The following is a 27,132-nucleotide window of genomic DNA, read 5'->3' as shown; positions in this document are numbered from 1 at the left end:
AGGACCAGAGGACAAAGAACACAATCTAGCCCATGTGCGTCATGTTCCTCCATTACATTCTCTTAGTACGTACAAGCATCAAATGAAATCTGAAACCCAGTTTTTTGCCCTTTCTGATGCCAATAATTCTGAGGTCCTAAATGAAAGGCCGTCGACTTTGTGCTACAGTTGGCTGAGGCAACATGGCCTGGCAAATGGGAAGAGAAATGAATGGCGGACACTTTTTTTAGGTAAATTGTTGCTCCTCCTGAGCAACCCTTCACATGGGTTTTCATGTGATTTCAAGCCATGCTGTCCACTGAAAACCCATACAGGGCTTTGAAGGCCTGAAGGCAAAATCACCTGTTAAGTACCCACATGAGAGGACTAGACGTATTGATGGGTCTGAAAACATTCAACCCTTGTTCATGACCACCCCACCATGACTGCTTTTGCCTTCTATAACGTGCAGTAGGTTTGTAAGAATACTTTTTATGGCCTCAGGACCTTGATTTTACACTCCTTTTCATGCAGATTAAATAAGCTCTGAGTATACATTGGATAGCTTGTATGATTGTCAGTTGAAAGAGAAGACTTGGATCCTTGTTGAGTAGATTAATCTTATCCAAATCCTTCTACCACCAAGCCATCTTTGCGGGTTCGTAACTTTGAAAAGCATTGAGATCGTGTTATTATATTCATGGTTGAACATTTTTTTCCTGTTTCGATACGTTTTGAGCACATCAATTGTTGGAAAAAACAAATTTAGAGATATAAAACAAATTTGTTTTTGAAATTATTTTAAAATAAATTTTTGTATTTCTAAAATAACAAATATATATAAAAATATATTTTATCTATTTTTTTCTTTATTTTCTCTATCCCATATTTTTTAAGTTAACCTAAACTTACTTTTGAGGGTGGTGATTCCGTACAATGTCGTGATCAAAGTTGTGGTCAAAGGACGGTCAGGAGAGTATTGTGAGCTTTCATGTACAAATGAACAAAACAAAGGGATTTCATGTCAATGTATAGTGCTGAAGGACATGTTTTTAAAAACATTTTGGACAAAATACTCAGTAAAGGTATTCAAATCTGAAGGGCTGTCGACGCCATTACATTCATCTGTCAGTTAACGCATAGCACTTGCTTATGAAAATATGGGATTATCAAAATAAAAAAAAATGTGAAATGTGAGTGATGTGCTATAATCTGTCAGTTAATTTTATTTTTGTTATTTTTTAGTTTTTGATTGAAAGAGAAAAATGAGAAGTCGTCGGATTTCGACAATAGAGAAAAAAAAGTCTCATTGATATTAATTTAAGCCACCAAATCAGATTATATATATGTCATTTGATGAAGAAAGTTTATATTAAATTTTTTTATACTTTCAAAGTTCATAAAAAAACATATCTGAGCTCGTAAAATAATAAAGGATGTGGGTTTTTTTTACTATGCACACACTATTGTTCATCCTCTTATATTTTACTGTGGATCTACTGCTCAAAATTTTGTTTTTTATAAATTAGATCCTCAAACTTTTTTTTTCCTCAGTTGCATCCTTTTTGGGACAAATTCGAGGGTAGTTAAATCAAACTTGTTGACTAAGAACAAAACTAAAAGGCATGGACCAGAGTAGAAAAGGAGCTATAATTGGGTGATCGTTTCAAAGTTCATACAAAAAATTTAATTAAATTCTCACAATTTAAAAATTATACATATCCCTCAATATTTTTTTTCAATTCAATTTTGATATAAAAAGCTTATTTTAGTTATTTTTTAATCCCTAATTTAGGAGAGGGGAGAGAGAGGTCACCGGATTCCAGTGGTAAAGAAAGAAAGATGTTGTTGACATCAATTTCAGCCGTAAAAAGTAGTTGATCTTTGTGTCAAATGATTCCATTTGATGAGGTAAGTTTATATTAAGTGATTTTTTTTACCTTGAAAAGGCCTAAAAAACATATCTGAACTCAAAAAGATTTTTCATTTCGGGTTTTGGAACGGGTTTTTAGGTTTTTTGAGGTCGTGAATAGATTTATTAAGATTCCTAGAGTGTTGTATAAGTGTTTTGGGTAAAAGATGAGATGAAAAATAACTTTTTGGTCAAAAACATTCATCCTAAATTTTCTAGTCACCACAGTGGCTGGAATCTAGATAAAATCAGACGACGCGTCATGTGATTTTTTCTTTTCAAAAAAATTAAGGCGGACGACATGTCTGCAATAAAAAAAAAAAGGACCCAAGTGTGTAGATCCTAATGAAATTGGTCAGGGAGGCTAGCTTGGCTTTCGGACCTAGCAATGCCTGCCTGCCTGGCTTTTTTTCTATTTTTTTAAATTAATGTTTTTTTATATGTTTTTTTTTAATTATTTTTTATTTATATTTAAATTAATACCCCTCTATTTTATTTTGTTCATGTAGCCTTATCAAATTACATCTTTTTTATTTTTATTTAAATTATTTTTTTTTATATGCAGATTTTCAAAAGATTACATCTTTCATTCAACAAGTAATGATATGATCTTATCAAATTAATTTATGTACAAGAGGTGCTTGATTCATCTACTTTATAGGCTAATTAAAATTATAAAAAAAAGAACCTAAAAAAAAAGCATATCTAATTGGTGGACAAACTTGTCAAACTTGTGAATCGAGTTACCCGGGTTAGCATGTCAAACATGTGAACCATATTATAGACTTACTGAAATTATAATTTGTTTTTTCTTCAAAACAATTTTTTATTTAACTATATAATAACAAAAATAGATGACTGTGAAATCAAACACCAACATAATATCATGATGTTTTTTTGAGACTGCAATAACCTTATAAACGGCGAAATGAAACCAATTATTAAACTAAATTTCCAATTAACCCAATATATAAGGATAAAATTAAAAAAAATTAAAAAAATTAAACTTGTCAAACCTACGAACCAAGTTAACCATTCAAACCTATGAATAGATCCATGGATTTTATAAAGTTTAATAACATGATTTTTCTCTCAAATTATTTTTTTTTAACTACATGAGAAAAAATATATGATAAAAAAGTCAAGTTCAATTAAAAAAAAAAAGCACTCCAACAAACCCGTAAACTAGGGCAACCTGGGTGATTCTAAGAAACTCGCAAACCACACTAACCTAATAGAAAGAAAAAATAAAAAGAAACAAACTATGAGGCTAAATTTTCAACCATTTCAATATTAAAAAAAAATCAACAAAAAAAAATTTGAAAAAAAAATCATAACAAAAATTCAAAAAAAAAAAAAGGAAAGCAAAACACCGTGGATTACTATTATAACTATAGTGCAATAGGTGTAAGTAAACAATGATTTCCTCACATCCTTTAGTTTTTGTTACTTTATAAAGTTTAATAATATAGATTTTCTCTAAAACTAATTTTTTTAACTATATGATAAAAAAAATAGATTATGAAAACATCATGTTTTATTATAAAAAAAAAACACCCACCAAACTCATAAACCAAGACACCTTGGATTATCTTGCCAAACCTGCTAACCACATTAATTTTATAGAAAACAAAACAAATTATAAAGCTAAATTCTCAACCATCCAAATATTAAAAAAAATCAAAAAAAAATCAAAAAAAAATTCATAACAAAAATTTAATTAAAAAAAACAAAAGAAAAAGGAAAAAAACCACGTGTTCAAGATATAGTTTTAAAACTCGGCTTTACAAGCCAACTTGGGATTGAAACAAGGCATGCTTAAGAAAAAATAGGGGAATGTAGAAACTCGGGTTAATCTTGCAAGACTCGGTTAAAAACTCAATTTCAACCTGTTGACCATTTTATTTTATTTTTAACAAAAACAACGTTGTTTTACTTAATAAAAAAAAATTAGGGTTATAAAGCTAAATTCTCCATCATCCTAATATTAAAAAGTAAAATTGACAAAAAGTATTTTGAAAAAAAAAATTATAAAAAAATATAATAACAAAAAAAAGGGAAAAGGAAAAAAATCATGTTCAAGCTAAAGTTTTAAAACTCGGCCTAACCCGATAGGTCAACCTAGGACTCAGATGACCTGGGCCCGAAACCTGGATAGGTTTAAGAAGAAAAGGGGGAAGGTAGAAACACGAGTGACCTGATTAAAATCTCAGGTTGACCCTATAAGACTTGGTCGAAAACCTGATTAAAACCGGTTGACTATTCATTTTTTTATAACAAAAACAACATTGTTTTGCTTTATAAAAAAAATGAAATTGATCTGGGATGACCCGTTAAAATTTATGACCTGAGTCTAGGCCAAATATTCTACCGGAATGAGTTTAAAAACTATGGTTCAAGCAACACAAAAGAGAAGAAGAAAAAAAAGCCACTTATTCTAGCTATTTATGAATGTTAATTGTCAAAACTAATGGAGGAAAATATTATAGCAATTCTTAGTGTTTTACGAGGAAAGTTATAATAATTTCTTCACATACTTTAGTTTCTTTTAATAATTAATAAAAAAAAACACAGCTGGATGCAAGTATTTTTCCCTCACAATTAAATTTCATAATATTTTGAATACTATAAACAAACCATAACTTAATTTTATTTCATATGCTAGGTGGTCAAAGGACTGTCAGGAGTTTATTATAAGCTTTCAAGTACAAATGAACAAAACAAAATGACTTCATGTCAATCTATAGTGCTGAAGGACATGAAAAAACAAAAACAATTGGACAAAATACTAAGTAAAATATTCAAATCTGAAGATCTGTCAACCCAATTACATGCATCTGTCAATTAACGCATATCACATGTAAATACGAGGCTTGGCTACTACTCTGGTGAGTAGGTTCGTCATTCACATTATCATTTTGGATTTAAAACAATAATAAAATTCTTTTATTCTTTCTTTTTCATGAAAATATATTTAAAATCTGGCCTTTAGAAGAATATAAAACAAGAAAATGCAGTTGATGGTGCAAATTTCAAGGCGATTAAAAAGCTTTTAAAATCCTTGATTCTAATTTCTGAACTTCAAAGTAACTCAATACAGTTGTTGAGAAACATGCAAGTAACAGCTGATATATAATCTATTTTTGGTGAGGTATTTATCAATCTACAAGGTTTGCTCTAGAAGCACAGCATCAGAAGTTTGTATTTTGTCAGATTTTCGGATAATATACACAGCACGAAAATGAGTGTAGAAACTTTAGATGCTCAAGACAGGTTTTCGTGACAAGAAAAGATGTTGAAATGATTCAACCAAGGGAAATACGAGACCCAGCAGGCTCTCGTCCAGCACAAGAATTCTAAGTTCTGAACTTTTGGTACAAGCCCAGTTCTGAATAGTTCGAAGATCAGGCATGATCTTGGAACCTGCCATTAGCAAAAACTAGACTCTGCATTTTTTCTACAACTATGATAATCAATAAATTACGGAAAAAGATCAAATTACAGCCATAACCAAGGCCACTATTTTTTTTTAAATAATAATTTCATTTAATAATCTCCAGTAAACTATATCTGTCACTACAATGAAAAGCTTCCTCGCTGTATTTTTTGTTCAATGTGTTGTTTGCTTCAAATAGAAACCTGACTTACATCAGCCCACTAGACTATGCATTTTTTAACAATTATGATAATCATTATACATAATTTTTACGTATTTTCCAAAATCCTTTTAACTTTTCCAAACCCACATTTGACCTGCCGTCAAGTTTCTTTGTAAATTTGGGCGAGGAAGAAGCATGAAATCACTTGAACGATTCATCATTCACTCATGGAAAGAAAGAACAGTTCACAGACTTCGACGGGCTCACAATCTGGCAAAATTTATTAAAAAATAGGCCATGGCCCGGTCCATGAACAAGCCCATTCAAGGTCAATTCTTCGAGCTAACTTGACACGATACTTGGAGCTGGTTTAAAAATAGAAAAATAGGGTAGAAATTAATTTTTATAATATTTTTTTGATTAAGAATATACTAAAATAATATTTTTTTTATTTTTAAAATTTTAATTTTTACATTATCATATTATCTAAAAATAATCAAAAATTAATTTAAAAATAAAATAAAAAACCGGTTTAATCATAGCTTTAAATAAGTTTTTGGAGCTAAATATTTTTTTTTAAAGTAATTTTTATTTAAAAATATATTAAAATAATATATATTTTTAAAAATTATTTTTAAAGTTAAGATATTAAAATAATTTAAAAATATTAAAAAAATATATAGTTAAAAAAAATATTCAAAATTTATACAAAAAAACATTTTATCTGCACTGTCGCACAAACACCTCATAGAACAGTACGGCCAGAATCTAGTCGCTTCCATAGGGAGAGTTCCCACCTGTAGAGAGTAGAGACTCCAGAGCCTCATCTCTTTCACGCTCTCAATTTTTCGACAGGCAGCCACGCAATCAAGCAAAGCACAAAAACATTAAAAAAAAAATGTCGACTGCAAGAATCCAACCAACAGTAACAGCAGCTTGTGTTCTGTCTTCCACAATCAAACACCACTTCGGTTTAACCTCTCTCCGACTCCCTACGAACCACTCTGCTGCTTTTAGACGCCAAAGAATCAAAAGAAACCTCACTGTTTCAATGTCCGCTACTTCAGTTTCTGAACCTCTTGAAATCTGTGTCAAAGCTTCTCTTACTGTCCCTGATAAACTTGGTGACTGTGAGTGAATCGTGTTTTCTTTCTTTTCTTTTGTTGGGTCATTTGGAAATGGCAATTGATGGGTCTTTTTTTAATGCTTTGTTAGGTCCTTTTTGTCAAAGGGTATTGCTTACTTTGGAGGAAAAGAATCTGCCTTATGACATGAAGTTTGTTGATTTGGGGAACAAACCTGAATGGTAAGTTACTTCAAGCCATTTGCCCGTGTTCTTTTCTACAATGCCTTGAAGAAATTACGATATTAATGCGCTTTTCATAAAATGTTTCACGGTGTTTCGACTTCTTGACTCAGTTGACATGAATCCAGCTCCTTTGTTAGAATTCTGTAAACAAAAGATCGTACTATAGTTCCATAAATTTACTAGTATGTTTTATGGTTGATAATTTCGTGGATTTCTACTGTAATTTTAGGGAAGGCTGGAGCAAAGTCGCAAAATGTTATGTAAAAAACACTGTCCATATTGTAAACAAGGCATTGTAGAGGGCACTGGCGAAATTGTGGGTGCTATCCAAAAGTTTTTGGATTATACAGAAAACTCCAGAAGTTTCCAATTTTTAACTGAATGTTGGCGGAGCTCCCATGTGATAATTGAATAGCGAGTAGATAATGATTTTGTTCATCTATTTGGAAATTTTTATAGATCTTCCAATTTGGGCCAACCCTTTACGTGCTTGGTGTTATTTACACTTATTTCAGAATATAAGTTGATTGTATTGGACTTTGAATAGATATCCTGATGGAAAAAAGTACTTCTTACTGCTGTAGCAAATAGTCAAATTCTATAATGACTTTGGGTGAAAAACGAATGCACTGAGCATGATTTGATCAACATTTTTGTCTAATCATAATAGTGTCGACTATACTAACCATCAAGAAAGAACCGCAGTACTGCCTGTTGATGGAATTTTGAATTCAACCCACATTGGTCAAAATAAAGGCAGTTCCTTGGTTTTAACCAAAGGCATTGAAGAAGAAGAAAAGCAAGTGATGGTGGATAGCTATATTACTCTGTTTTGTCTACTTGGTTTGTATTTGACCATTTGTTTTATCAGTTATGTTTCTTCTTTGATATAGGTTCTTGAAACTAAACCCAGATGGTAAAGTTCCTGTGATAAAGTTTGAGGAGAACTGGGTTTCAGATTCAGATGTTATCACACAAGCATTGGAAGAAAAGTTTCCAGATCCACCATTGGCAATCCCACCTGAAAAGGCTTCAGTGTATGTTTTACATTCAGTGTTACAGAAATTACCACTGTCACTTTTACTTTCTGACCTAATAATGTTTTTGGTGCTTCCATTTTATGTGATAACTTTAAATTTACTGATTTATTTGTGAGAAGGAGGAGGAGGGGATTGCGGGGGATTGATGGTGGTGGAAACATAAAATTCCACTTATAAAAATCAAAATCATTTAAAAATTATTTTCTTCTGGTAAAGAAAATCTGGGACTGTCATCATGTTTGAACTTCTGATTAAGTCAGATGCAACTATAGTGAATGGTTTGTTTAGAGTCAATGTTTGTTGAATTGCCACCTTTGAGGTTTTTGGAGAGTATTATAGTTTACTAGAGTTTTCTAGCTTGAACTTTCCATATTGGAATGCTGAAATTGCTGACTCCACCAGACTACCTATCTACTTGTTCACAACCTTTTCGAGGGTGCAAAAAGTGTTTCTTATGCCTAGATGCAGAATCCTTTATATTTCCCTTCCCCCTTTATCATTCTCAGCTTCCAATGTAGAAGGCATTGCATTTGAGGTTGTTTGCTCAAATAATTGCTATATTTCATTACCAATACAAGTCTTGGTCATTGGTTCTGTTGCTAATGAGGTGGATTCCATTGCAAATGAGGCTGAGTTCATTTTGAGTCCAAATCTTATTGATCAGAACCAGATCCCTTGGTTTTTTTTTTTATTGCACTGGTACTTTTGACAATCCACAGTTGGTGTTATGAATAGTAGCAGCCAGAAATATCAAAGGTACACCAAAGTGATGTTGTGGAAGTGGCAAAAACTGATCTACTGTTAAAACAGCTTGCAAAAAGTTTGGGATAAATGATACAAATTTGAGAGGAAGAATTCTCTGACTACTACTTAGGGAATGAAGTTTAGTTAGACTGAGTTGAGTATGTTCGGCGTTTTTACTTTGAATGTTATTTTTGCTAGAAGTCCACAACAACATAGTAGATCCCAAGATTCATAACTTGGTTGAGGTTTTATGTTATTGATTTTATTTATCTATTTCAATGCAGTGGCTCAAAGATCTTCTCCACATTTATTGGATTTCTTAAAAGCAAAGACCCTGGTGATGGAACAGAGCAGGCATTGCTCGATGAGCTTAGTGCTTTTAACGATCATATCAAAGAGAATGTATGTCCTTATCTACCTTGAAGTTCTGGTGGTCAGCTAACCTTGTGATACTAAAGAAAAAAGGAAAAAAAGAAGAAAAAAAGAACTGCAATGATGTCATCCTTTTAATGTTATAATCAGCTTAAGCATGTGAAGGATTAATCTGATTGCAACGGAGATGCCTATTCATATTTTTGGATTCTCATATTTCCTGAAAATAGAAATTCTTCTTGAATTCTGAAGTCGTAAATGCCAGTGTTGGTGCTGCTTTCAAGACTTTAAAATGCATTTGTTTGAAACAATTGGTTGAGCAATGACATTTTATCTGTAGGCCTCTGTTGCTTCGATCTAATACTTTGTTTTTCAAAAATTTCTTTATGCATTGTCCAATTTGGAATCTGATGGTTCTTTTTACTGATTTGTATGATTGTTTGTCTTCTCTCCTTTGAAGGGCCCTTTTATCAACGGGGAAAAAGTTTCTGCAGCTGATTTGGCCCTTGGACCGAAGCTGTACCATCTAGAGATTGCTCTTGGGCATTATAAGAACTGGTCAGTTCCAGAGTCACTTCCCTACGTCAAATCCTACTTGAAGGTATCTCCTATAAGCTAATCCTCTGATATGGTGTGTTACATATGTGAGCATGTTTTGTGCAGCCCATGAATGCAGACTTTGTCCATGGTCTTTTACCCGTAACATTTTCTATTGCACCACTGTTACATAGGCATCCTCCCCTCCCTCACTCCTCTTCCTCGGTTGAAGTTGCTTGTTTTGCCTTATGACTTCCATCATGCTCCATCTTCTTTTTTTTTGGGCCTTGTTTCATGGCTTAGGTTCATTTGGGAGTGCTTTTCGTGGAGCTGCTGTCCTATCACTACATTGTTCATTCGTTACAAAGAATAAATAAGTATATTACTTGGGAAAAGACCATAGAATATGTATTTTGAAGATAAGTATAGGTTTCATGTCAAAGTCCACAGTTGGCCTTGCAAATTCTGCTTCTAATGAATCAATAAGCTTGCCTCAGAACTCACTGTAATCATGCAGTGTTGTCTTCATGACTTCAAGTTCTTACCCCTATTTGGTTAAGAGGTGTACTGTTTCCTTGGGAACATATATAAACAATGTCATGTAGTTTAGGTACTTTTCCTCTTGCTACCTGCCAGAGACTTAACAAGTAAACTTGAATGTCACATTACCAAGTACATGCAAAATCCTATTCTCCGAATGAGCAACTGGCATAGACATTGGACTCAATATGCTTGAGCAACTGGTTATTTTGATGCATGGTTTATGACGTTAATTCTGTGTTTAAACTATCGATAGAAGTATAGTTCTGCGGATTACTGGTTTAGTATAATCATAGCCATCTTGTATTCTGTATAATGATGTCTGGTTTTTGACAACGCTAAATTTCTGTTATTCAGGAAATCTTCTCCAGGGATTCATTTGTTAACACACGTGCTCTGCCAGAGGATGTCATTGCCGGTTGGCGCCCAAAAGTCATGGGTTAAAATTTCTTAAACATTCCTTTGAATAATTCTTTTGACATCCGTTCTGATCTTCTATAGTTAATGCGAGGTTGCAAGGTCCATCAGATTTACCTCCTCCGTGTGTACTTGGCCTTGAAACTAAATATAATTTTTCTTTCAGTTAACAGATGCAATTCTGTCACCACATTGTGGGGACGAGAAAAATCTTCATATGTATATTTCATGAATATGTCAGGGTGATGGTATAAATGCCTTGCTAAATGCTTCATGTGCATACTTATACTTCCAAGCGTTCCAAGTTGCACTCTTTTTTATGATTTGTTGTCTTGGTAAGTATAGTTCTTTGCCTAGTGCTCATATGAAAGAATGTTACACAGAAGTACTGAACTACCAAGCACCTCCGCTTAACTGCCTCGGTACTCTAGTGTCAACCCTATACGCCCACTGCCATATACATTCCTAGAGGCAGACAGAGCTCTTACAAAATCTTTGAAATTCTGAGGGCACAGGGCCTTTTATTCTTGGAGGTGGTTCAACTTCTTTATGCCAAGGAAGATGGAAGCCTCTTCATCCATCGATCTCTTGAAGAACCATGGATATGTGTATCAAGCTTTCCTCCATGAATTCAACATGTCCAAGGGCACAAAAGCAAACATGACATCTACTGTGACATGGTTGTCCTTGTTCATCAAAACAAGGATTTACTTACAGAACTTAAAAGTATTAATAGACTCTACATCGAATCCCATGCCAGAATACATGAATGCTGATGCTTAGAATTATGGATAGCGTAGCACACGATAACTTTAAACCTTCTCTTTTCCCATCCCTTTCTTGTCCTAATATTTCTAGTATAATGAATAATTGTTCTACTATCTTAGTTAAAGCTCTTGATGTTTGATACCTGAATTTATCAAGTGTTCTCCTCTTTTTCTCTTTTATGTCCTTATAGGATAATCTTAATTTCGGGTGTGCTTTCTTTCTTGGTACGAGATTCTGAATATATATATATATATATATATATATATATATATATATATTCAATTTTATGTTTGAAGGACTGGCTTCATTGTTGCTATACAAACAAGAGGCATGATTTATGGCATGAAGTACCTCATAGGCTGAGCTTGTCCTATACAGTATACATGGTTAGGTTATATGCTGACAAAAATCACTTGGGTTGATTCAGAAAGGGGAACGAAAAAAAGGCAGATTGACTATCCCACACTTTGTGAGAAAAGTGACAATTTTTCAGCTTCATGTAATATAAAAACCCCACGTCACACACTAAAAACACTCTTTGTTAGCAATTGAAGACAATGTTTAATTGGTACGATTTTAATAGACCTAGTATTGAACCTCCATGATCATATAATAATAATAATCTTTGATTAGTGTTTTAGGATAGAAAATGTAGTTATAAAAGGGATATAAATATATTTAGTTAAAGAAATTGAGACAATGACAGAAATATAAAATAAATTTGTTTCTTACATAGTTTTTAAATGAACTTTGTTTTTTACGTAGTTTTTAAATGAACTTTTATACGCTTAAGAAAAATTATATAGGGAAACATGTTTCTCTGTCTCTACTAGTATAATATTAAAAAAAGTGCAATATCATAAAAATAAAATCGTATAATATAAAAAGAATAAATACCTTGAAAATAGTTTAACTTACCAACAAACCTCTATCCTTTTTTTTTCATTTAATTGATTTATGTTCATTTTTAATTGGTTTATGTTCAATATAGGGTAATAGGTAACTAGAAATCATTTACCTTTTCAAGGCGATCACTCTCCGTTTATAATTCTAAAAAAAAAACACTTAAAATTTAATAAGGAAAAAAAGTTGGAAAAAAGAAAATTAATAATTTTAAGTTATTTTTGTCTTCTTGTACCTGACCCCTTCCAAGCAGAAATTTCTAATTTCATCCGAGGTTTTGAATTTGAAAATAGTCTGCTGTACTTTGATTCTAATAAAATATCATCACAAGAGCAACAAATAAAAAAAAAACAGTAAAAATGGTTAATCCAATAAAAGAAACTCACAGATAGACAATCCATCTGTAAATTAAAATGACCAAAAGACCTCAAATCTATGCTTTCCCGTACCTTTCCTTCTTTTTGCTCTGCCTTTTTGCACCACCATCTTCATCCTCTGTGAAACCTAAATCTTACCATACAAACTCATAAGTATCTCTCTCTCTCTCTACAGAAAGAGAAACCCATTTCCATTTTAACTTCAAGGAGAGAGAGAGAGAGAGAGTAAGTTTGCAAAAATCCATTTCTATTCTCCATTTGTATTATGTCTTTCACTTTCTTCATTTGTTAAAGATCATCATTATTTAAAGGTGCAGCCTTTAAGCTTTTTTATGTGTACTTTTGTTGGGTTTTTTTCTTAGGCTCAATAAATGGCATCAAGTTTTCATGAATGGGAATCTGACCCATTATTCTCAGCTGCTGAGGTGGTTCAAGATTCTGCTGACAGGTTAGATTCCATCATATATTGCCATTTTCCTATGGTTTCTATTTAAAGTTGGGAACTATGGCTTGATTTTTGAATGTGCTTGATTAGAGGGCTAACGAAAAGATTTCATTTTTATTGATTATTAAGCTGTTTTTGAAGATTTTGTTTCTGGGTTCTTTGTAAACTTTATCTTTGATGGATTGGATTTCTTTTAATTGTGTTTTTTTAGCCTTACTTCTATTGTTAGTACATCATGTTATGTAAGATTAGGTTTGGCTTTTCCTTTTTTTTGCTAGTTCAAAGCACATAGCACATTGTGGTAATATTACTGATGTCTAGAAAAATTTAAAATAACCATTTTGCTAGCATTTCGTTGATTATTAAACTTAATTGTGGTACTGCCTGTGTTAGGCTCTCGTTCGGGGTTGAATTATTTTGTTCTAACTTGTTAACGTGGGAAGATGCATATGTAGGGTAGATTTTAATGTTGCTTTGAACTTAAGATTGCTGTTGCTGTTAATGTTTAGGATGGAGTCGCTTTTTCGCCTTCTATTGCATGAGCAGAATCTTGTTCGGAGTGAACATCCCGACCCAAGATTGCTTTCATCAATAGAATATCATAAGCGCGATCTTGCTACCATACTTGGAACTGCGAAATGGCAGGTATTTGCTGATGAGAAGCTTACTTTCCATTTTGTGGTTTTAGTTGTCTGATTCTGTTTATTTTCCCTAACAGCTGGAAGATTTTGAAAGAGCTGTTAATTCATCAAGCATAGCGAACAAATCTCAAGCCAGAGAAGATGTGATTTCCAGGCACAGGCAGTTTATTATAGCCATTAGAGAACATATAAATGAAGTGGAGAAAAGTGTGAAGGGCCGTTCAATGGATGATTCCATGAGAAACTCTGAATGGGTTAATTTAAATGACCAAGACAGAGATGTATTAGCATCATTTCTTACAGGAGGAAATCCCACTGAAAATATGCATCCTTATGAAATGGAAGAAAGTAGCATTTTGAGAAGATTCCTTGATCCAAACTCAGGTGTTAGTTTAAAGGATAATGAAATTGTTGAGCATGACAGCAGAGAATTTGAGAGGGTAAAAATGATTGGAGTTGGGCTTGCTGATCATTATCTTGACTCTGCAAATGAGGATAAGAGAAATGTTGCTTCACATAACTCCACCGGATTAGGCTCAGATATGATGAACTCTCAGCAAGAGATCCATCATGACAGGCATGTTGGTGATGATCACTGGGACCTGGAAGCTAATGAAGCCAAATCTAAGAGCTTCTTCAATGAGATCAAGTCAAGAGGTATCTACAGCATCATGATCTTCTTTGGTTTCTTGAGCAACCTATGGACTGCTCATAGGAACAGAGTTGGTAGGAACTATACAAAGAGGTTGAAAGATGGAGAAGAATATAGGCATTCGCCTACTTACACTGAATCGTCTCATTCTGCACAGGTACCTGGATGATCCATGTTAAGGCTACTCTTAACTAAAATTTTGTTACCAGAAAGTCTGTTTATAGCCTTTTTTTCTGGTAAAGGAAAAATCCACTTCTCAGGTATTGAAGCATGACAGCTATATGAAAAGTTCTGCTCAATCAAGGACTTTTTGTTGTTTTTCCATATTCACGGATCATGCAACTTTTTGTTGTTTCTTGGTGCTTTTAAGAGTTGGAAGTTGGAAATTACTTGCATGTCTGGAAGATACACTAGATGCTATAAGAAAGTCTGATATCCCATATTTACAAAACATATTTAAGCATGATAGGATGACTTGGGATGCTAGTGAAAATGGTTCTTCCCTATCAATCATGTAAAAGCTGTAGATGCTTATCAGTTTGCTGCTCTATTACAGGGTCATTGTCTAGGACAAATGCTAGGATCTGGATACAGAAGCCTCCAAGGAATATGCTTTAGATTGCAATCAGAAGTAATGCACCTGGGCAGCAGCCTTGGGGCAAGATATCAAAGATTTCCCTATCATTTCGAATTTAATCGACATTCAATGAAAATGATATTGACAACAATTCTTACCCTCATATTTTTGGGTAAGTCAACTTTGCATTATGAATTTCCATTACCTTTTTCTCTCTCTTCTTGATTTCAACTTGCAATTATTTACCACATCAAACTAGAGTAAGGTAGTGCATGAAACCTTTGGTCCCTTAAAATTTGATATCATTATGTAAAACCAAAATTCGAGTGAGTTTGTGTGATCCAATAGAAGGCCACATGATGATATATATTCCGTGTTTACTTATAGATGTTAGGTATGATTCAGAGGTGGTCGAACATTTTTTACTTTTAAGATCTTGAATCAGAATTTTGTTTTGCATTTTCAAAACAGGGATGCTTTAACTAGCAGTTTTTTAAAAAGAAATTGAGCAAGCAGAAATTTGATTTCATTATTTATAACCAAGAGTCATGAGGGTTCTACTTGTATTTATGCAATAAAATGCCATGCGAGGATATGATGCCCCCTTAGATGCTAGATGTGCTGCAAAGATGATGGAAAATGTCCATGTTTAACAGTCAATTTTCAGTAGATACAAAATAAAGCTACAGTGCTTGCCTTGCTTTCCTTCTCTAGCATGAGTTTCTTAGCACCCTAGATTTTCTACCTGAAAAGGTGGAACTTGCAGTAATCAGAGATCGCTATGTTGAAACATTCTCTTTGTTTCCATTGTAGCGCTTTACTGTAGATATTTACTATAACTGTTCTACACAGACATCTGGGAGATAGACAATCAGCAACAATGACAGGATTCTTTTGAAATTAAATTATCTTGAATTGTGTGCTTGGTACAGGTATATTGGTGTCCAGAATTGTTTGAAGATGGTAAATTGCTGCTAAAATCTGCAAGCAGCTAAGTGTTCTGACCGAAAGTTAGTTGGTCGCAACTTCTACCTTGCTGACGGGAAAGGTGTAGCTGCTAATGAATGATGAAAAGATGAATTTGCTGGTCATGTTATGACTAATGGTCTCCACTGGTAATGCATTTTGAAAGTGTAACTGTGGATTCGGCGGACAGAATCCAGGTTTTTCTTTTTTTGGCTGTTTGTGATGGCTTTTTATTAGCATTTCATGATAGCATAGTGGCATTGGTGAGTGGCAGAAGATTAGAATTTTATTTGTATAGTTACGTCAGTAAGCCAAGGCGTTATTGAGTATGTATATATTCTTTGAGTGGCAAAAGATGCTGGTCATATCTTCACTCGTTCACCCGCTTTATTGGCCGAAGGATCCATGTTATCCTCTAGGACCTCTACATACATATTCTTTGAGTACATATTGGAACTTGCACGCTACTGACTATTTATGATTTGGCCATTCTCAGACAAAAGCAGAATAGGTTTTTTTTTTTTTTTTACCATATATTTTCCATGGTTAATGTATGATTTCAAATGTTGTTTGATATAGCATAACATAATATAGTGAAAATAGATTATTTCTTCTATTTATATTGAGTGTACAACTAGGACGTGAACCATGAACCATACGAAGAGAGGCAATCTGTATTCCAGTAACTTGTATAATTTGATCACTATAAAGAAAAGATTGTAGTGACAAACTTGAATTAGTTAACTAATAGTTAAGAGCTAGAAATTTTCAATAATGCTAGTATGATATGATCACAAACAAGTTTATCATATAACAAGGACATTATGGTAGGCAACATCTTGCTTTTGAAGGGAGCTCTTCTCATAAGCAAGTTGGTTTGTGAGCGGAAGTTGAAAGCCAACTTCCCCATCATGGTTCATACTTCATAGATATTATTTGGGTTTAGGATTAGGATGACTCAAGGAGATGTTTTAAGGACCCTGTTGCCCGGGTATTTGAATAAAATGAGATTCACAAATCCCAGTAACGGCTACCATACGCAATAATGATGAGATTGGATAGTTTCCCGTTGTCTGCCACCACAAATTTTCAAAACATCTATTCCATCCCTATTGAGGGTTCCTTGTCTTTCAATTTGTATGCCCTTATTCTCATGCTACCTTCTTTAATTCAAAACAATAATATATGTACATCTATATAAACATGAACCTCGTAACCCAAGAATTTTATCATGGGAAAAATGTTACTGAAGAAACTGGAACTATTGCTTAAAGCCATGCCATCCTGCTGCAATGCCTGGCTGCCTTAGATCCTCGCTCATATAGTTGCAAACGGCACCAGTGGCAACATTAGGCTTCCACTGTCGATCCAAAAGTTTTTGGATCGACTTCCACTTGGAGGTTATGCAAGGCGCAGACACTTCCAAGCAATCTAAGAATATTACAGCAAGCTCAAGCCCTGAAGACATGAATACTTTCAGTACTTGGCAAAAGCATAATTGGATGTGCCCTCCCTTCAATTTTTAAATCTTGATTTCCAGACCACCTCTCAGATTCTTGTAACAACGCAAAGCATCCAAAATGGTTGAAAGATCCATGTGGTATAATGAGCTAGAAATAGAAGCAGAAAAACAAGATTTTACTTTCCATGAAACAAAGATAAAATAATGACACCAAGGTACACATGCCTCTCCAGGGAAGAGGGTTGGAGTTGGGGAGTTGAATTTGTAATCAGCATACAAGGCTATTTCTGGTTCTTTCCCAAACTTCTGAATAGATAAGCACCTAGCTCATAACTTCCAACTGATAATGGTCAATCCCAGGTTTGAATTCGAGAGAAAATAACCATTGCGAATTCAAGAGTAGAAAAGGCAGGTTTTAGCAACTAAAGAAGTAACTACATCATCATACAAGGTAGATAAAATAAACATGTCTATGCATACCATGTCCTCGGTAGTTTTCACATCAAGAAATGGTGCTTGTTCTTCAGCAGCGACAGCACCGCCATTAGAGGAAACATATTGCCCAATCTGCAAATACATTCCAGAACAAAACAATATCAGTAAATTCCCACAGTAATTTACTGTCTTCCTCAAGAATGAACCATTAAGACTATGATACTAGTTCGAAGACAATGTGGGAATGATCCTGCAACTAAAAAACATGATAAATCCCCATAAAAGGATTGCTAACACAAGTCAAAATCATGTCGATTCAGAGAACATACCAAAATAGATCGGTAGGGCTAAAGTAAAAGGCAAATCCAGAATCAAAGGATCTGCTTCTTCGTCTTCCACGATCACACCACTAAAAGTTTCGATCCATATGTTACTTGGACATTTTCTACAATGTTGTGCACCTAATCCAACGCCATTGCTGCTCTTTTGCAAGTGCTTATTCACTATCATTGAAAATTCAACTTGCTTGAAAAAACAGCAACTGAGGTGACAAATTTTTGCAACATTTTGGACCGGATATTGCAAAGTTCTCAAGCATGGATTGTAAAAGCCAGCTTGCAAAAAAATGGCAATGTCATCGAAAGCACAAGCATTCAAACCCTAACTTAACTCTCAAACCAACCCTAACTTAACTCTCAAACCAACTACCCTTAACATATAACTAGAAAAGGATATAAAAGAGAGTGCCTTTTTGATACCTCTAAAAACCCATCAGTATCAGAAGCAAGAGCTTGAAGATTAGTACCCAAACTATAACTCAAATTTTTATCAAGTACTCAAAGAATTTTTCATCTACAATATCAGAAGATTTGGTATTGCTTCACTAAGTTCTATCTGATGATCGTATCCATTCTAATCTTAGTTATTAAATCAAATATATTGATTTACTAACGCTTTATTTTAAAATCTGATAAGTCAATCTATAATTTCGCTAAAATCCAAATTAAATTTTAAAAAAATTAAGAAAATATAGTTTTAGCTTTAAAAAAATTAAAATAACATCTTTATATTGATTTGAATTAATTTGATCAATTTATGATTTGACTTTGTGTCTGGTCCAACTGGCTTTCATAATTATGTACTTTTTTAAAAAAATCTAGATAAATCAGCTATTTTCATATGCTTTTTTACATAAATTAAAAAGCTTATCCAAATATTTAATCAAACAAATCGATAATCATCAATATAAATAAAAAAAGTTGTTAGCAATAACTAAAAGAAAAACAGGAAAAAATGAGAAATAAATATAAATCAAGATATTTAATCTCGCAAAATAAAATATTTACCCATTTATGCTTACAAAATTTGTTTATTAAAATCAATAAAAGATAATAAAAAAACACATATAAATCTGAGTGAATAAAAGAAAAGAAAAAAAATATTATGTAAGGCTCGACATATCAGAAATATTATTTCAAAATAAATATTTTTTTTATAAAATAAAACTTATTTGCATAAAATAAAAATAAAAAAAATTCAAAAACTAAATATAAAACAAAATTTTTTTTTTTAAAAAAAAATATAGTAAAAAACGGCCTGAAAAATATGTGGCCTAGGCCATAAGACTAAGATAAATTGATAGAAAATGAATTGAAAATAACCACAAAATCAATTTTTTTTTAACCAAGAAAAAAAATCAGAAATCAAAAAAATAAAAAATAATAATACATGATAAATTATAATTGAAGGACGGAATTGAAAACATCAAAAAAAATTTCAAAAAATCCACAAACTAAAATAAAAAATAAAAAAACTAAAATAAAAAAACCACCAAAAATAAATTCTTCATCAACCATCACCACGTACCGCACCAAAAAAAAAAAAAAAAAAAAAAAAAAAAAAAAAAAAAAAAAAAAACGGGACGGCGCTTTCAATAATACAGCAAAACAACAGACTTGACCATGGAGATACGCCGCACGCATTTCCTAAAGAAAGCAAGCCCATCCCACATGCTAACGTTTGAGGGCCACACATGTTGCTTTTTTATTTAAAAAATAATTAATTATAGCGAAAAATTTCAAAACATTCATCATGATTCTAGCATTCACAAAAACATCCCGTGAAAAGATGAAATCACACATGTACTCTTTTCTTTCTTTTTTTCGATTGTAAAGCTATAGAGGGCCTTTTATAATCTTGCAAAAAAATATTAAAACATAAATACTATTGGCTAGCAATTCAATTTTATTTTTTTGAGCTTGGAGGCAAATAAATAACTACACTATTAAAAAAAATTAAAAAGACAAAAATAACCATTGGCTATCCTTTAATGATCATTTGGTGAAAAAAAAAAAAGAAGACAAAATTACCATCCAAAATTCTCTTCAATAACATATTTTTTAAAAAAATAAAAAAATATTATTTTCAATTAAAAATAAGAAAACCAAACCTTTAACACACTCCATGAAGCTTTATTTATTTTAGCGTTTAAAAATATTTTAAATTTTTTTTATTTTAAATTAATATTTTTAAATTATTTTTGAAGATGCATTAGTATTAAAAATAATTTTTTAAAATTAAAACTATTATTTTAATATATATATTTTTAAAAATATCCACTCTCTTATTAGTCAGTTCTGTCTTCGCAGTTTCTTCAGCAAAACCAAGAATGGCAACTAGCAGCAGCAGCCTACACGCCTCCGCTTCATCCTCTTCCAAGTTTTTTGCATCAAGAAAGGTCTTCAGCTCCTCTTCATTCTTTCATGGTTTTCAAAGACACCACGGAAACAGATTCATTACATCCTTCCCTTCTTTGCATGCCTCCTCTCGTATGCTCCTGCTTCGTTGCTTTCACTCTTTTTTTTTTTTTATCTCACTCTTTTGCAAAAGTTCTATTTTCTCTGAGATTCAGTCCTTTTTAACCTGTTCTGACTTGAAATTATAATCTTTTTGTTCTTGTAGAATCTTCTTCTTCTTGCTTGTCTATAAAATGTGCAGTTCGTTTTCGACCCTGCATTGATATACACAAGGTATTTGATTCAATGTATTGTAATTCTCCTCATGGTTCTCACTGATAATCTTTTCAATTTTTGGGTTTTCTTTTCTTTCGTTCTCTCTTTCTTTGTTTAATCCTGTAAGATTTACTAAGTTGAATGCTTGAGGGAATTGCTTAAAAAGTGTGCAACTGTAATAGATAATTTCATGAATGAGAGTGTGATATGACTGCTATTTTAAGTACCCTTTTTTATTTTATATATCAAATTATCAATCGTCAAGTAGGTGATTTGGTGGCTTATGCTTTCACTTATAGAGTCAAGAAGTCACATTTTAGCAAAATTCAGTTTTTATTGCCTATTCTATTATTGAATTGAGTTTTGGGATTGGGTTTTAAATTTCAAATATCGGCGCTATTTCTATGTTAGGTTAAAGAGTGGGTTTAGTTTCGTGTTTAAATCATGATTTGTTTTTCAGGGGAAGGTGAAACAAATTGTTGGGTCTACCCTTCGAGATTCGAAGGAAGAGGATGGTTCAGCTCTTGTGACAAATTTTGAATCAGATAAGTCGGCAGCGGAGTTTGCAAATTTGTATAAAGAAGATGGGCTGATGGGTGGTCATGTGATCATGCTCGGAGCTGATGATTTGAGCAAAGCTGCAGCTGTTGAAGCTCTGCGTGCCTATCCTGGTAGGTCTATGTTTTTTTGTTTCTGGTGGATTGGATTTTTTCTTTACTTTTGTAATGTTAGTTTTTTCCATATTTGTGGTTCTTTAAGAAAACTATTCCAGCAAATACAAATTTGCCTGTCCCACAAATAATTCACTTTTGGTTGGTGGTATGGTATGGTTCATGGAATTTCTCTGTTTAATGATAAACCCTCATATAGAACAAAGATGATTTTATTTGAATTATTCTGTTATTGACTTGTATTTGTGTTGAGTGTAAAAAAACCCTTTGTTTTGCTGGAGATATTCTGACTCTATTGGTATATTTGGGGTAATTTTACAATTGAGATGCTGTTTAAAATACAACATGTGTGGGTGTTAATTTCCTCTAACGCAAAAGGGTTTGTGTTATTGTTTATACTGAGATTTTGAAATGGGGTCAATTGTATAGTGAATATGCTCTTTTACTTCTGTTTGGTTGATGGGATGTTTAAAACTTACAGATTTTTCCTCTGCTGAACTTACTGCGAGGATTTGAAAAATCTAGGCGGCTTGCAAGTTGGAGGTGGTATCAATGTAAACAACGCTTTGAAGTACATAGAGGAAGGAGCCAGCCATGTTATTGTTACTTCAGTATGTCATGTACTTTGTGCTCACATTTTGCCATGCATTTGTCTCTTGGGCATTTTTGTAGTTCCTGCTACAAGGTTGCATATATTCATAGTTGACGGAGGGTGAGAAGAATAAAACAGCAATGGCAGCAGAATAATGGCTAAAATATGAATAAAATGGAAGCTTGAACAAGATAATAAGGTTTAGGGTTCATCAAGAAACCTTTAAAATCTGAATGGATTGATAACTAACGAAGAAAGTTCATTAAAATAATCCTTGCAACCTATATAGACTGGCTGGTTACCTATTTATACTAGTTAAAGCCCTAGATCCTTGTACGAAAAGTATTCACTAGTCTTAGTCACCATGTACAACAACTTAACCTCCAAGGAAATACTCTGAAAGGTCAGATGCTTATCATGTGACACATAAAATCTAAAGGGAGCTCTTGCATCAGTAGTGCTCTATGTTTGTTAAGAAATGCTCATAGGAGTGCTCAGTCCATGTCATAGTGGTTAATATTTTGAGTCCAGTGTTTAATGTGATTGGAACAGACATGTTGAGTACCCTCAAGAAAGTATCCCTGGAAGACCTTTGTTTTCATTTATCCCTTATTTTTTTTTTTGTGATTACATGTTCTTTAAACAGTTCGTTGGTGTCTCTCACAGTATGTCTTTAACGATGGTCAAATGGACCTAGAAAGGCTGAAAGATCTTGTTCATGTTGTTGGAAAGCAGAAGCTTGTTTTAGACCTTAGCTGCAGAAAGAAGGTATGAAATCAATAATCACACATATCTGTTTTTGTAGACATTGAGTACAACTTAGGGTGATATCCAACTTGAAAGATTATAACTGAACTTCTGACATTTTCTGCAACTTAATTTTTAATGACCTGCTGGTATTTCAAGTTTTACATGGTAACATATTAGAACTGATAGCATGTCTCAAGTATTGTAGCCTAAACAAGTATCTGTGAAAACATCTAGTGTTATCTCCTTTCACAAATTAAAGGTACTGTATTTTCTACTTCTACCTTTTATGACCTTGGATGTGCTGTTTCTGATGTGCAGGATGGTAGATATGCAATTGTCACTGATAGATGGCAGAAGTTCAGTGATGTATATCTTGACGAGGAAGTATTAGAATTTCTCGCTAACTATGCTGATGAGTTTTTAGTTCATGGTGTTGATGTTGAAGGGAAAAGGTAAATTCTGAGTGTTGCTTCATTGCCTTCAATTTTCTAGGTTCTTTTTTTCCTGTAGGTTTTACCATCTAGTTTCTATTAGATATATAATAGTGGTGGATAAGGATCATGTATTTCAATTTAGGAGAAATTTACCTTTCATCAACCTTATCTTTTCTTCTCCCAAAACAACCTGTCACCGCATGCTCTCTGCTCACTTTTCTGTTATTTCCATTGTGAGTAATATAGTTATTCCATTAGATGTCTCTGAATACTGTGCTATGAGTTCTTGTTGGAGGATTGATCTCTGATTGGTCTGCTGTTTATATCCTGCCTCTACTTTTATTTAACAACCCTTGGTTTTATTAAACAAAAAGGATACCGCCTTGTGTTGGTAATGAATTCATGATTATGGCAATACATCACAGCTACATATCATACAACACTTTGGAGTTTGAAGTAATCAGTAAAGCCCGGATTAGATTGAATGTATTCAGGAAGCAGGAATGTGTTTAATCATTACTATACCCACAACAGTGATGCTTTTAATATAGAATCTAAAACCTCGTGAAATTTCTTCAACAGTCTGAGACATTTTTTTTTTCACTGAAGAAACCATGTTAGAACTTTGATGCCATTCTGCTCTCTAATTTTAGGCACTTAACATGATAGGATATTCTATCCAAGATTTCCTTTTCTGGGAAGAAAAAGTTAATCCTATAAAACTCCTTTTCATTATATTTACATCACATGCACCAAACTACGGTTTATTGCAGGTTGGGAATTGATGAAGAGCTTGTGGCATTGCTTGGCAGGCACTCACCAGTAAGTGACTTGGGAGTATCATTTTGCATACCATGACTTTTCTGTTTTCTCTTGCCTGTCTTAGCTATCTTGTTAAGCTCTTATTCATTATTGATATTCTGTTATGAAATGCCTAAGCACCGATGTCATTGATTCATTGATACAGTTTATCCACATCACACCAAAAACTGTTGCTATTATATTGCTATTAATAGCTTCTTCTTTTTTGAGATCTTCGATGATAACATCTGTGTGTTACATGGTAGAAAGTAAAAGAAACCATCTACCTCTAGTGACAGGTCCTATCAGGATGACTGCTATAAACTAACCAAGAAATGTTTTATGTATGCCTAAAGTTAAAATTGCCATAAATTTAAAATTGCCATAAATTGATACCCTCTTTATCTGTTGATGTGGAGGAGTCTGTGGTGTGCAAGTGGTTGTGAACCATTGGTTAGTAGTTTCTGATGGACATGGAACTGATCTTCGGAGTTCTAACTGAATCCAGGACTAGCAGTTTTTAATTGCAATGCTAGCTTTTTTCAATAGAACGCAGCACATCAGGTCATTATCCATTAATATGTGCCTGTCTTTATGTACTGTTTTAATGTATGAATTGCTAATGAATTGCGGTTTGGGTGAGTCAGATTCCTGTTACTTATGCTGGCGGTGTGACAATAATGATTGATTTGGAAAGAATAAAGGTGGCAGGAGACGGATGTGTGGATCTTACAGTGGGCAGTGCTCTTGATATATTTGGGGGTAACTTACCATACAAAGATGTTGTCGCTTGGCATACACAGCAGGAGACTGCGATGGTTTAGTTCCTTCTAATTGTTGTGTTTGTCTGATCCCACTCTGAAAAGAGTTTCAGTTAGTTTTTGAGGTTGCGCAGATCTTTATAGATGACAAAAATCTAGACCGCGGAGGAATCCTAGTTGTTTCCTGTTTCTTCCTGCAGGCTTGGCAATTGTTTGCGACTCACACTCAATGATGGAGTGAGGTACGTTGAACGCTGTCTTGCATTGGTGGAATTAAAGAAAATTTGCAACAAAAAACAAGTGTCTCCATGGTGCCTTCTGAAGATACGGAGGAGCCCTTCTCCATGAAACAAACTCCTAGTGTTTGATACAGCATTGAAGCAACATTCAAACTCCATCCTCACTAAAGGCAGGCAATTTGAACCAATTTGAGAATGAACGTAGTTTTTGTTGAAAATAATAAAATATTATCTATTGCAATGGGACATGAAAAAATAATTGAAAGGGCATTTTATGTGTATCTCTTTATACAAACCCTGCAAAAATCATGGATGTTTTAGAGTAACCTTGCTAACTCTGTCGTCTAACAATGTAGTCAGCTAAATGGAACAATGGGACAGCCTTGGCAGAATCAAAGCTAGCAATTTCTTTTTTGGCTTGCTCAACCAACTCAGCAGCAAATTTCTTGGCCTCATCTATGCCCATCAACTTGGGATATGTAGCCTTGTTACTTGCCAAATCCTTCCCGGCTGTCTTTCCTAGCTCCTCTGAGGACTTGGTTGCATCTAATATATCATCCACCACCTGATACAACAACCCAATAGACCTAGCATATTTTCTAAGCCTTTCAATGCTTGCATCATCTGCCCCTCCCATTATTGCCCCACAAACAGCAGATGCCTCTAGAAGCTTTGCTGTTTTATGGACATGAATATACTCTAGCGTCTTCATGCTTACTTCTTTTCCTTCACTATCAATGTCCACAATCTGGCCTGCTACTACACCTCTTGACCCAATAGCTGAACCAAGCTCCGCAATGGCTCGAACCACGCAGTCTGGCGAAACGTTCTTGGTCTTGCTAGCTATGTGCTCAAAAGCAAGTGATAGGAGTGCATCACCTGCAAGAATTGCAATACATTCACCAAATACTTTATGGTTTGTGGGTTTGCCTCGTCTAAGATCATCATTGTCCATGCAAGGAAGATCATCGTGGATTAGTGACATCGCATGCACCATCTCTAGAGCACATGCCAATGGCATCGCTAGTTCTTCATCTCCTCCGACCAACTCACATGAAGCAATGCATAAAATCGGACACATTCGTTTTCCATTACCAAGGAGAGAATATCTCATTGCTTCATGGATTTTAAGGGGTGTTGCAAGGGCACTGCCTCTTCTAGTGCTTCGTTCACTTGCTTCAACTTGGTGAGCATGTATTCTTTAAACTGAAATGCAAGTGAAGGGACCTCTTGGGCTTGATTCGTTTGCTTCAGATTCGAGCTTGCAAATTTCATGGTGGAAAGATAGAGGTGGCCTCGTGGGGTTTTTGGTGGATTTTTTAAGGTGATTGATGGAGTTTTTGAGAAAAAATGAACTGTTAAAGCTCCGGAATATTGCAGAGAAGGCCATGATTGATTGAGATGGGATCTTGGTGGGGGGAGACTTCTTTCAGAATTAAAAAAAAAGAGAGAGAGAGACTGTTGATGAGGGTTTGGCCCCTGCAGTTTAAAGATCAGGTCATATTGAACCTTGTAGTTCGATAAAAAGCAGCTAGGTCCTTGTGTTTTCAATTTTAGGACAATGCAATACCCCAACAAATTCTATTACCAATTTTCGATAAAGTTTCAGTGATCAATAGTCAAACTTTGACTCAAATTTAGCGGATAAGAGTTGTGACGCGTGTCCCTCTTAAGATAATAATTATGATTTTAAAGGAAATTTCTAACAAATTTGAAGAGAGGGACTATCTTTGCAGAAATCCAAAACATTAAGGACTCAATTACTTTTTTGGAAATCACAGGATGCAATGTCATTGAGGTTAGGATTTAAAAATCATTTGCTTGATTTGACTTTTCCACTCTAATTCTATAAAGATAATTTATAAATAAATAAAATTAAATTTTAAGAAATGTACTTATAAAATCCACATAGATCTGAGATCTAGACTTATTCTAATTAAAGAAAAAAAAAGTAGTGACTGAATCTTACTTAATTAAAGGTAAAATCTAATAAAAACTCAGCTCTCAATGTGTTAATTTTTTTATAAATTAATGTAATGGCAGGCAAATACATAGTTATCTACTTTTATCCTAGATCAAGAATTTTTCAAGTTATTCTATATTATTTTAAAATAATAATATTTTAATTTGTTAAAATAAAACAATAGTATTTTTAGAAAAAAAAATAAAACTCAGTTTAATTAAATCAATTAAATTTG

General features: G+C 33.6%; 4 protein-coding genes and 1 long non-coding RNA gene across 6 annotated transcripts; 3 read left to right on the top strand and 2 right to left on the bottom strand.

Annotated features, from left to right (window-relative positions):
- Positions 1 to 6,244: 6,244 nt before the first annotated feature.
- On the top strand, positions 6,245 to 10,744 carry LOC133670562 (glutathione S-transferase DHAR3, chloroplastic). Its single transcript, XM_062091077.1, has 6 exons — positions 6,245 to 6,620; positions 6,706 to 6,796; positions 7,693 to 7,836; positions 8,868 to 8,985; positions 9,416 to 9,556; positions 10,390 to 10,744. Exons 1-6 carry the CDS (start codon positions 6,389 to 6,391, stop codon positions 10,474 to 10,476), a joined length of 813 nt encoding a protein of 270 aa, XP_061947061.1. The 5' UTR covers positions 6,245 to 6,388; the 3' UTR covers positions 10,477 to 10,744.
- Positions 10,745 to 12,514: 1,770 nt separating this feature from the next.
- Positions 12,515 to 16,256, top strand: LOC133671718 (uncharacterized). 2 transcript variants are annotated; one of them, XM_062092564.1, is made up of 6 exons: positions 12,515 to 12,722; positions 12,860 to 12,945; positions 13,452 to 13,587; positions 13,661 to 14,392; positions 14,792 to 14,984; positions 15,745 to 16,256. In XM_062092564.1, exons 2-6 carry the CDS (start codon positions 12,869 to 12,871, stop codon positions 15,768 to 15,770), a joined length of 1,164 nt encoding a protein of 387 aa, XP_061948548.1. In that variant the 5' UTR covers positions 12,515 to 12,722; positions 12,860 to 12,868; the 3' UTR covers positions 15,771 to 16,256. The 2 variants fall into 2 exon arrangements, with proteins under 2 accessions (XP_061948548.1, XP_061948549.1); XM_062092565.1 differs by having other exon boundaries at positions 12,515 to 12,945.
- A 532-nt stretch (positions 16,257 to 16,788) lies between these two features.
- On the bottom strand, positions 16,789 to 18,540 carry LOC133670469 (uncharacterized). The gene is made up of 3 exons (XR_009834092.1): positions 18,005 to 18,540; positions 17,721 to 17,807; positions 16,789 to 17,388 (listed from the first exon to the last, which is right to left on the bottom strand). It is a non-coding gene; the product is annotated as an uncharacterized LOC133670469 (long non-coding RNA).
- Positions 18,541 to 20,310: 1,770 nt separating this feature from the next.
- On the top strand, positions 20,311 to 25,215 carry LOC133670560 (1-(5-phosphoribosyl)-5-[(5-phosphoribosylamino)methylideneamino] imidazole-4-carboxamide isomerase, chloroplastic-like). The gene is made up of 8 exons (XM_062091075.1): positions 20,311 to 20,503; positions 20,637 to 20,704; positions 21,147 to 21,357; positions 21,883 to 21,968; positions 22,616 to 22,717; positions 23,018 to 23,151; positions 23,907 to 23,955; positions 24,582 to 25,215. The coding sequence occupies exons 1-8, from the start codon at positions 20,344 to 20,346 to the stop codon at positions 24,756 to 24,758; spliced, it is 987 nt and encodes a 328-aa protein (XP_061947059.1). The 5' UTR covers positions 20,311 to 20,343; the 3' UTR covers positions 24,759 to 25,215.
- LOC133670561 (heterodimeric geranylgeranyl pyrophosphate synthase large subunit 1, chloroplastic-like) lies at positions 25,183 to 26,399 on the bottom strand. Its single transcript, XM_062091076.1, is given in 2 exon segments — positions 25,183 to 26,074; positions 26,077 to 26,399. Coding segments are annotated over 2 exon segments (942 nt in total). The 5' UTR covers positions 26,210 to 26,399; the 3' UTR covers positions 25,183 to 25,265.
- Between the last annotated feature and the right edge of the window lie 733 nt (positions 26,400 to 27,132).

This window comes from Populus nigra, chromosome 13 (genome assembly GCF_951802175.1).
Source record: "Populus nigra chromosome 13, ddPopNigr1.1, whole genome shotgun sequence".
In the NCBI taxonomy this organism is placed as follows: Eukaryota; Viridiplantae; Streptophyta; class Magnoliopsida; order Malpighiales; family Salicaceae; genus Populus; species Populus nigra.
Note: the sequence above shows the minus strand (reverse complement) of the source record. Positions and strands in the feature narration are given on the sequence as shown.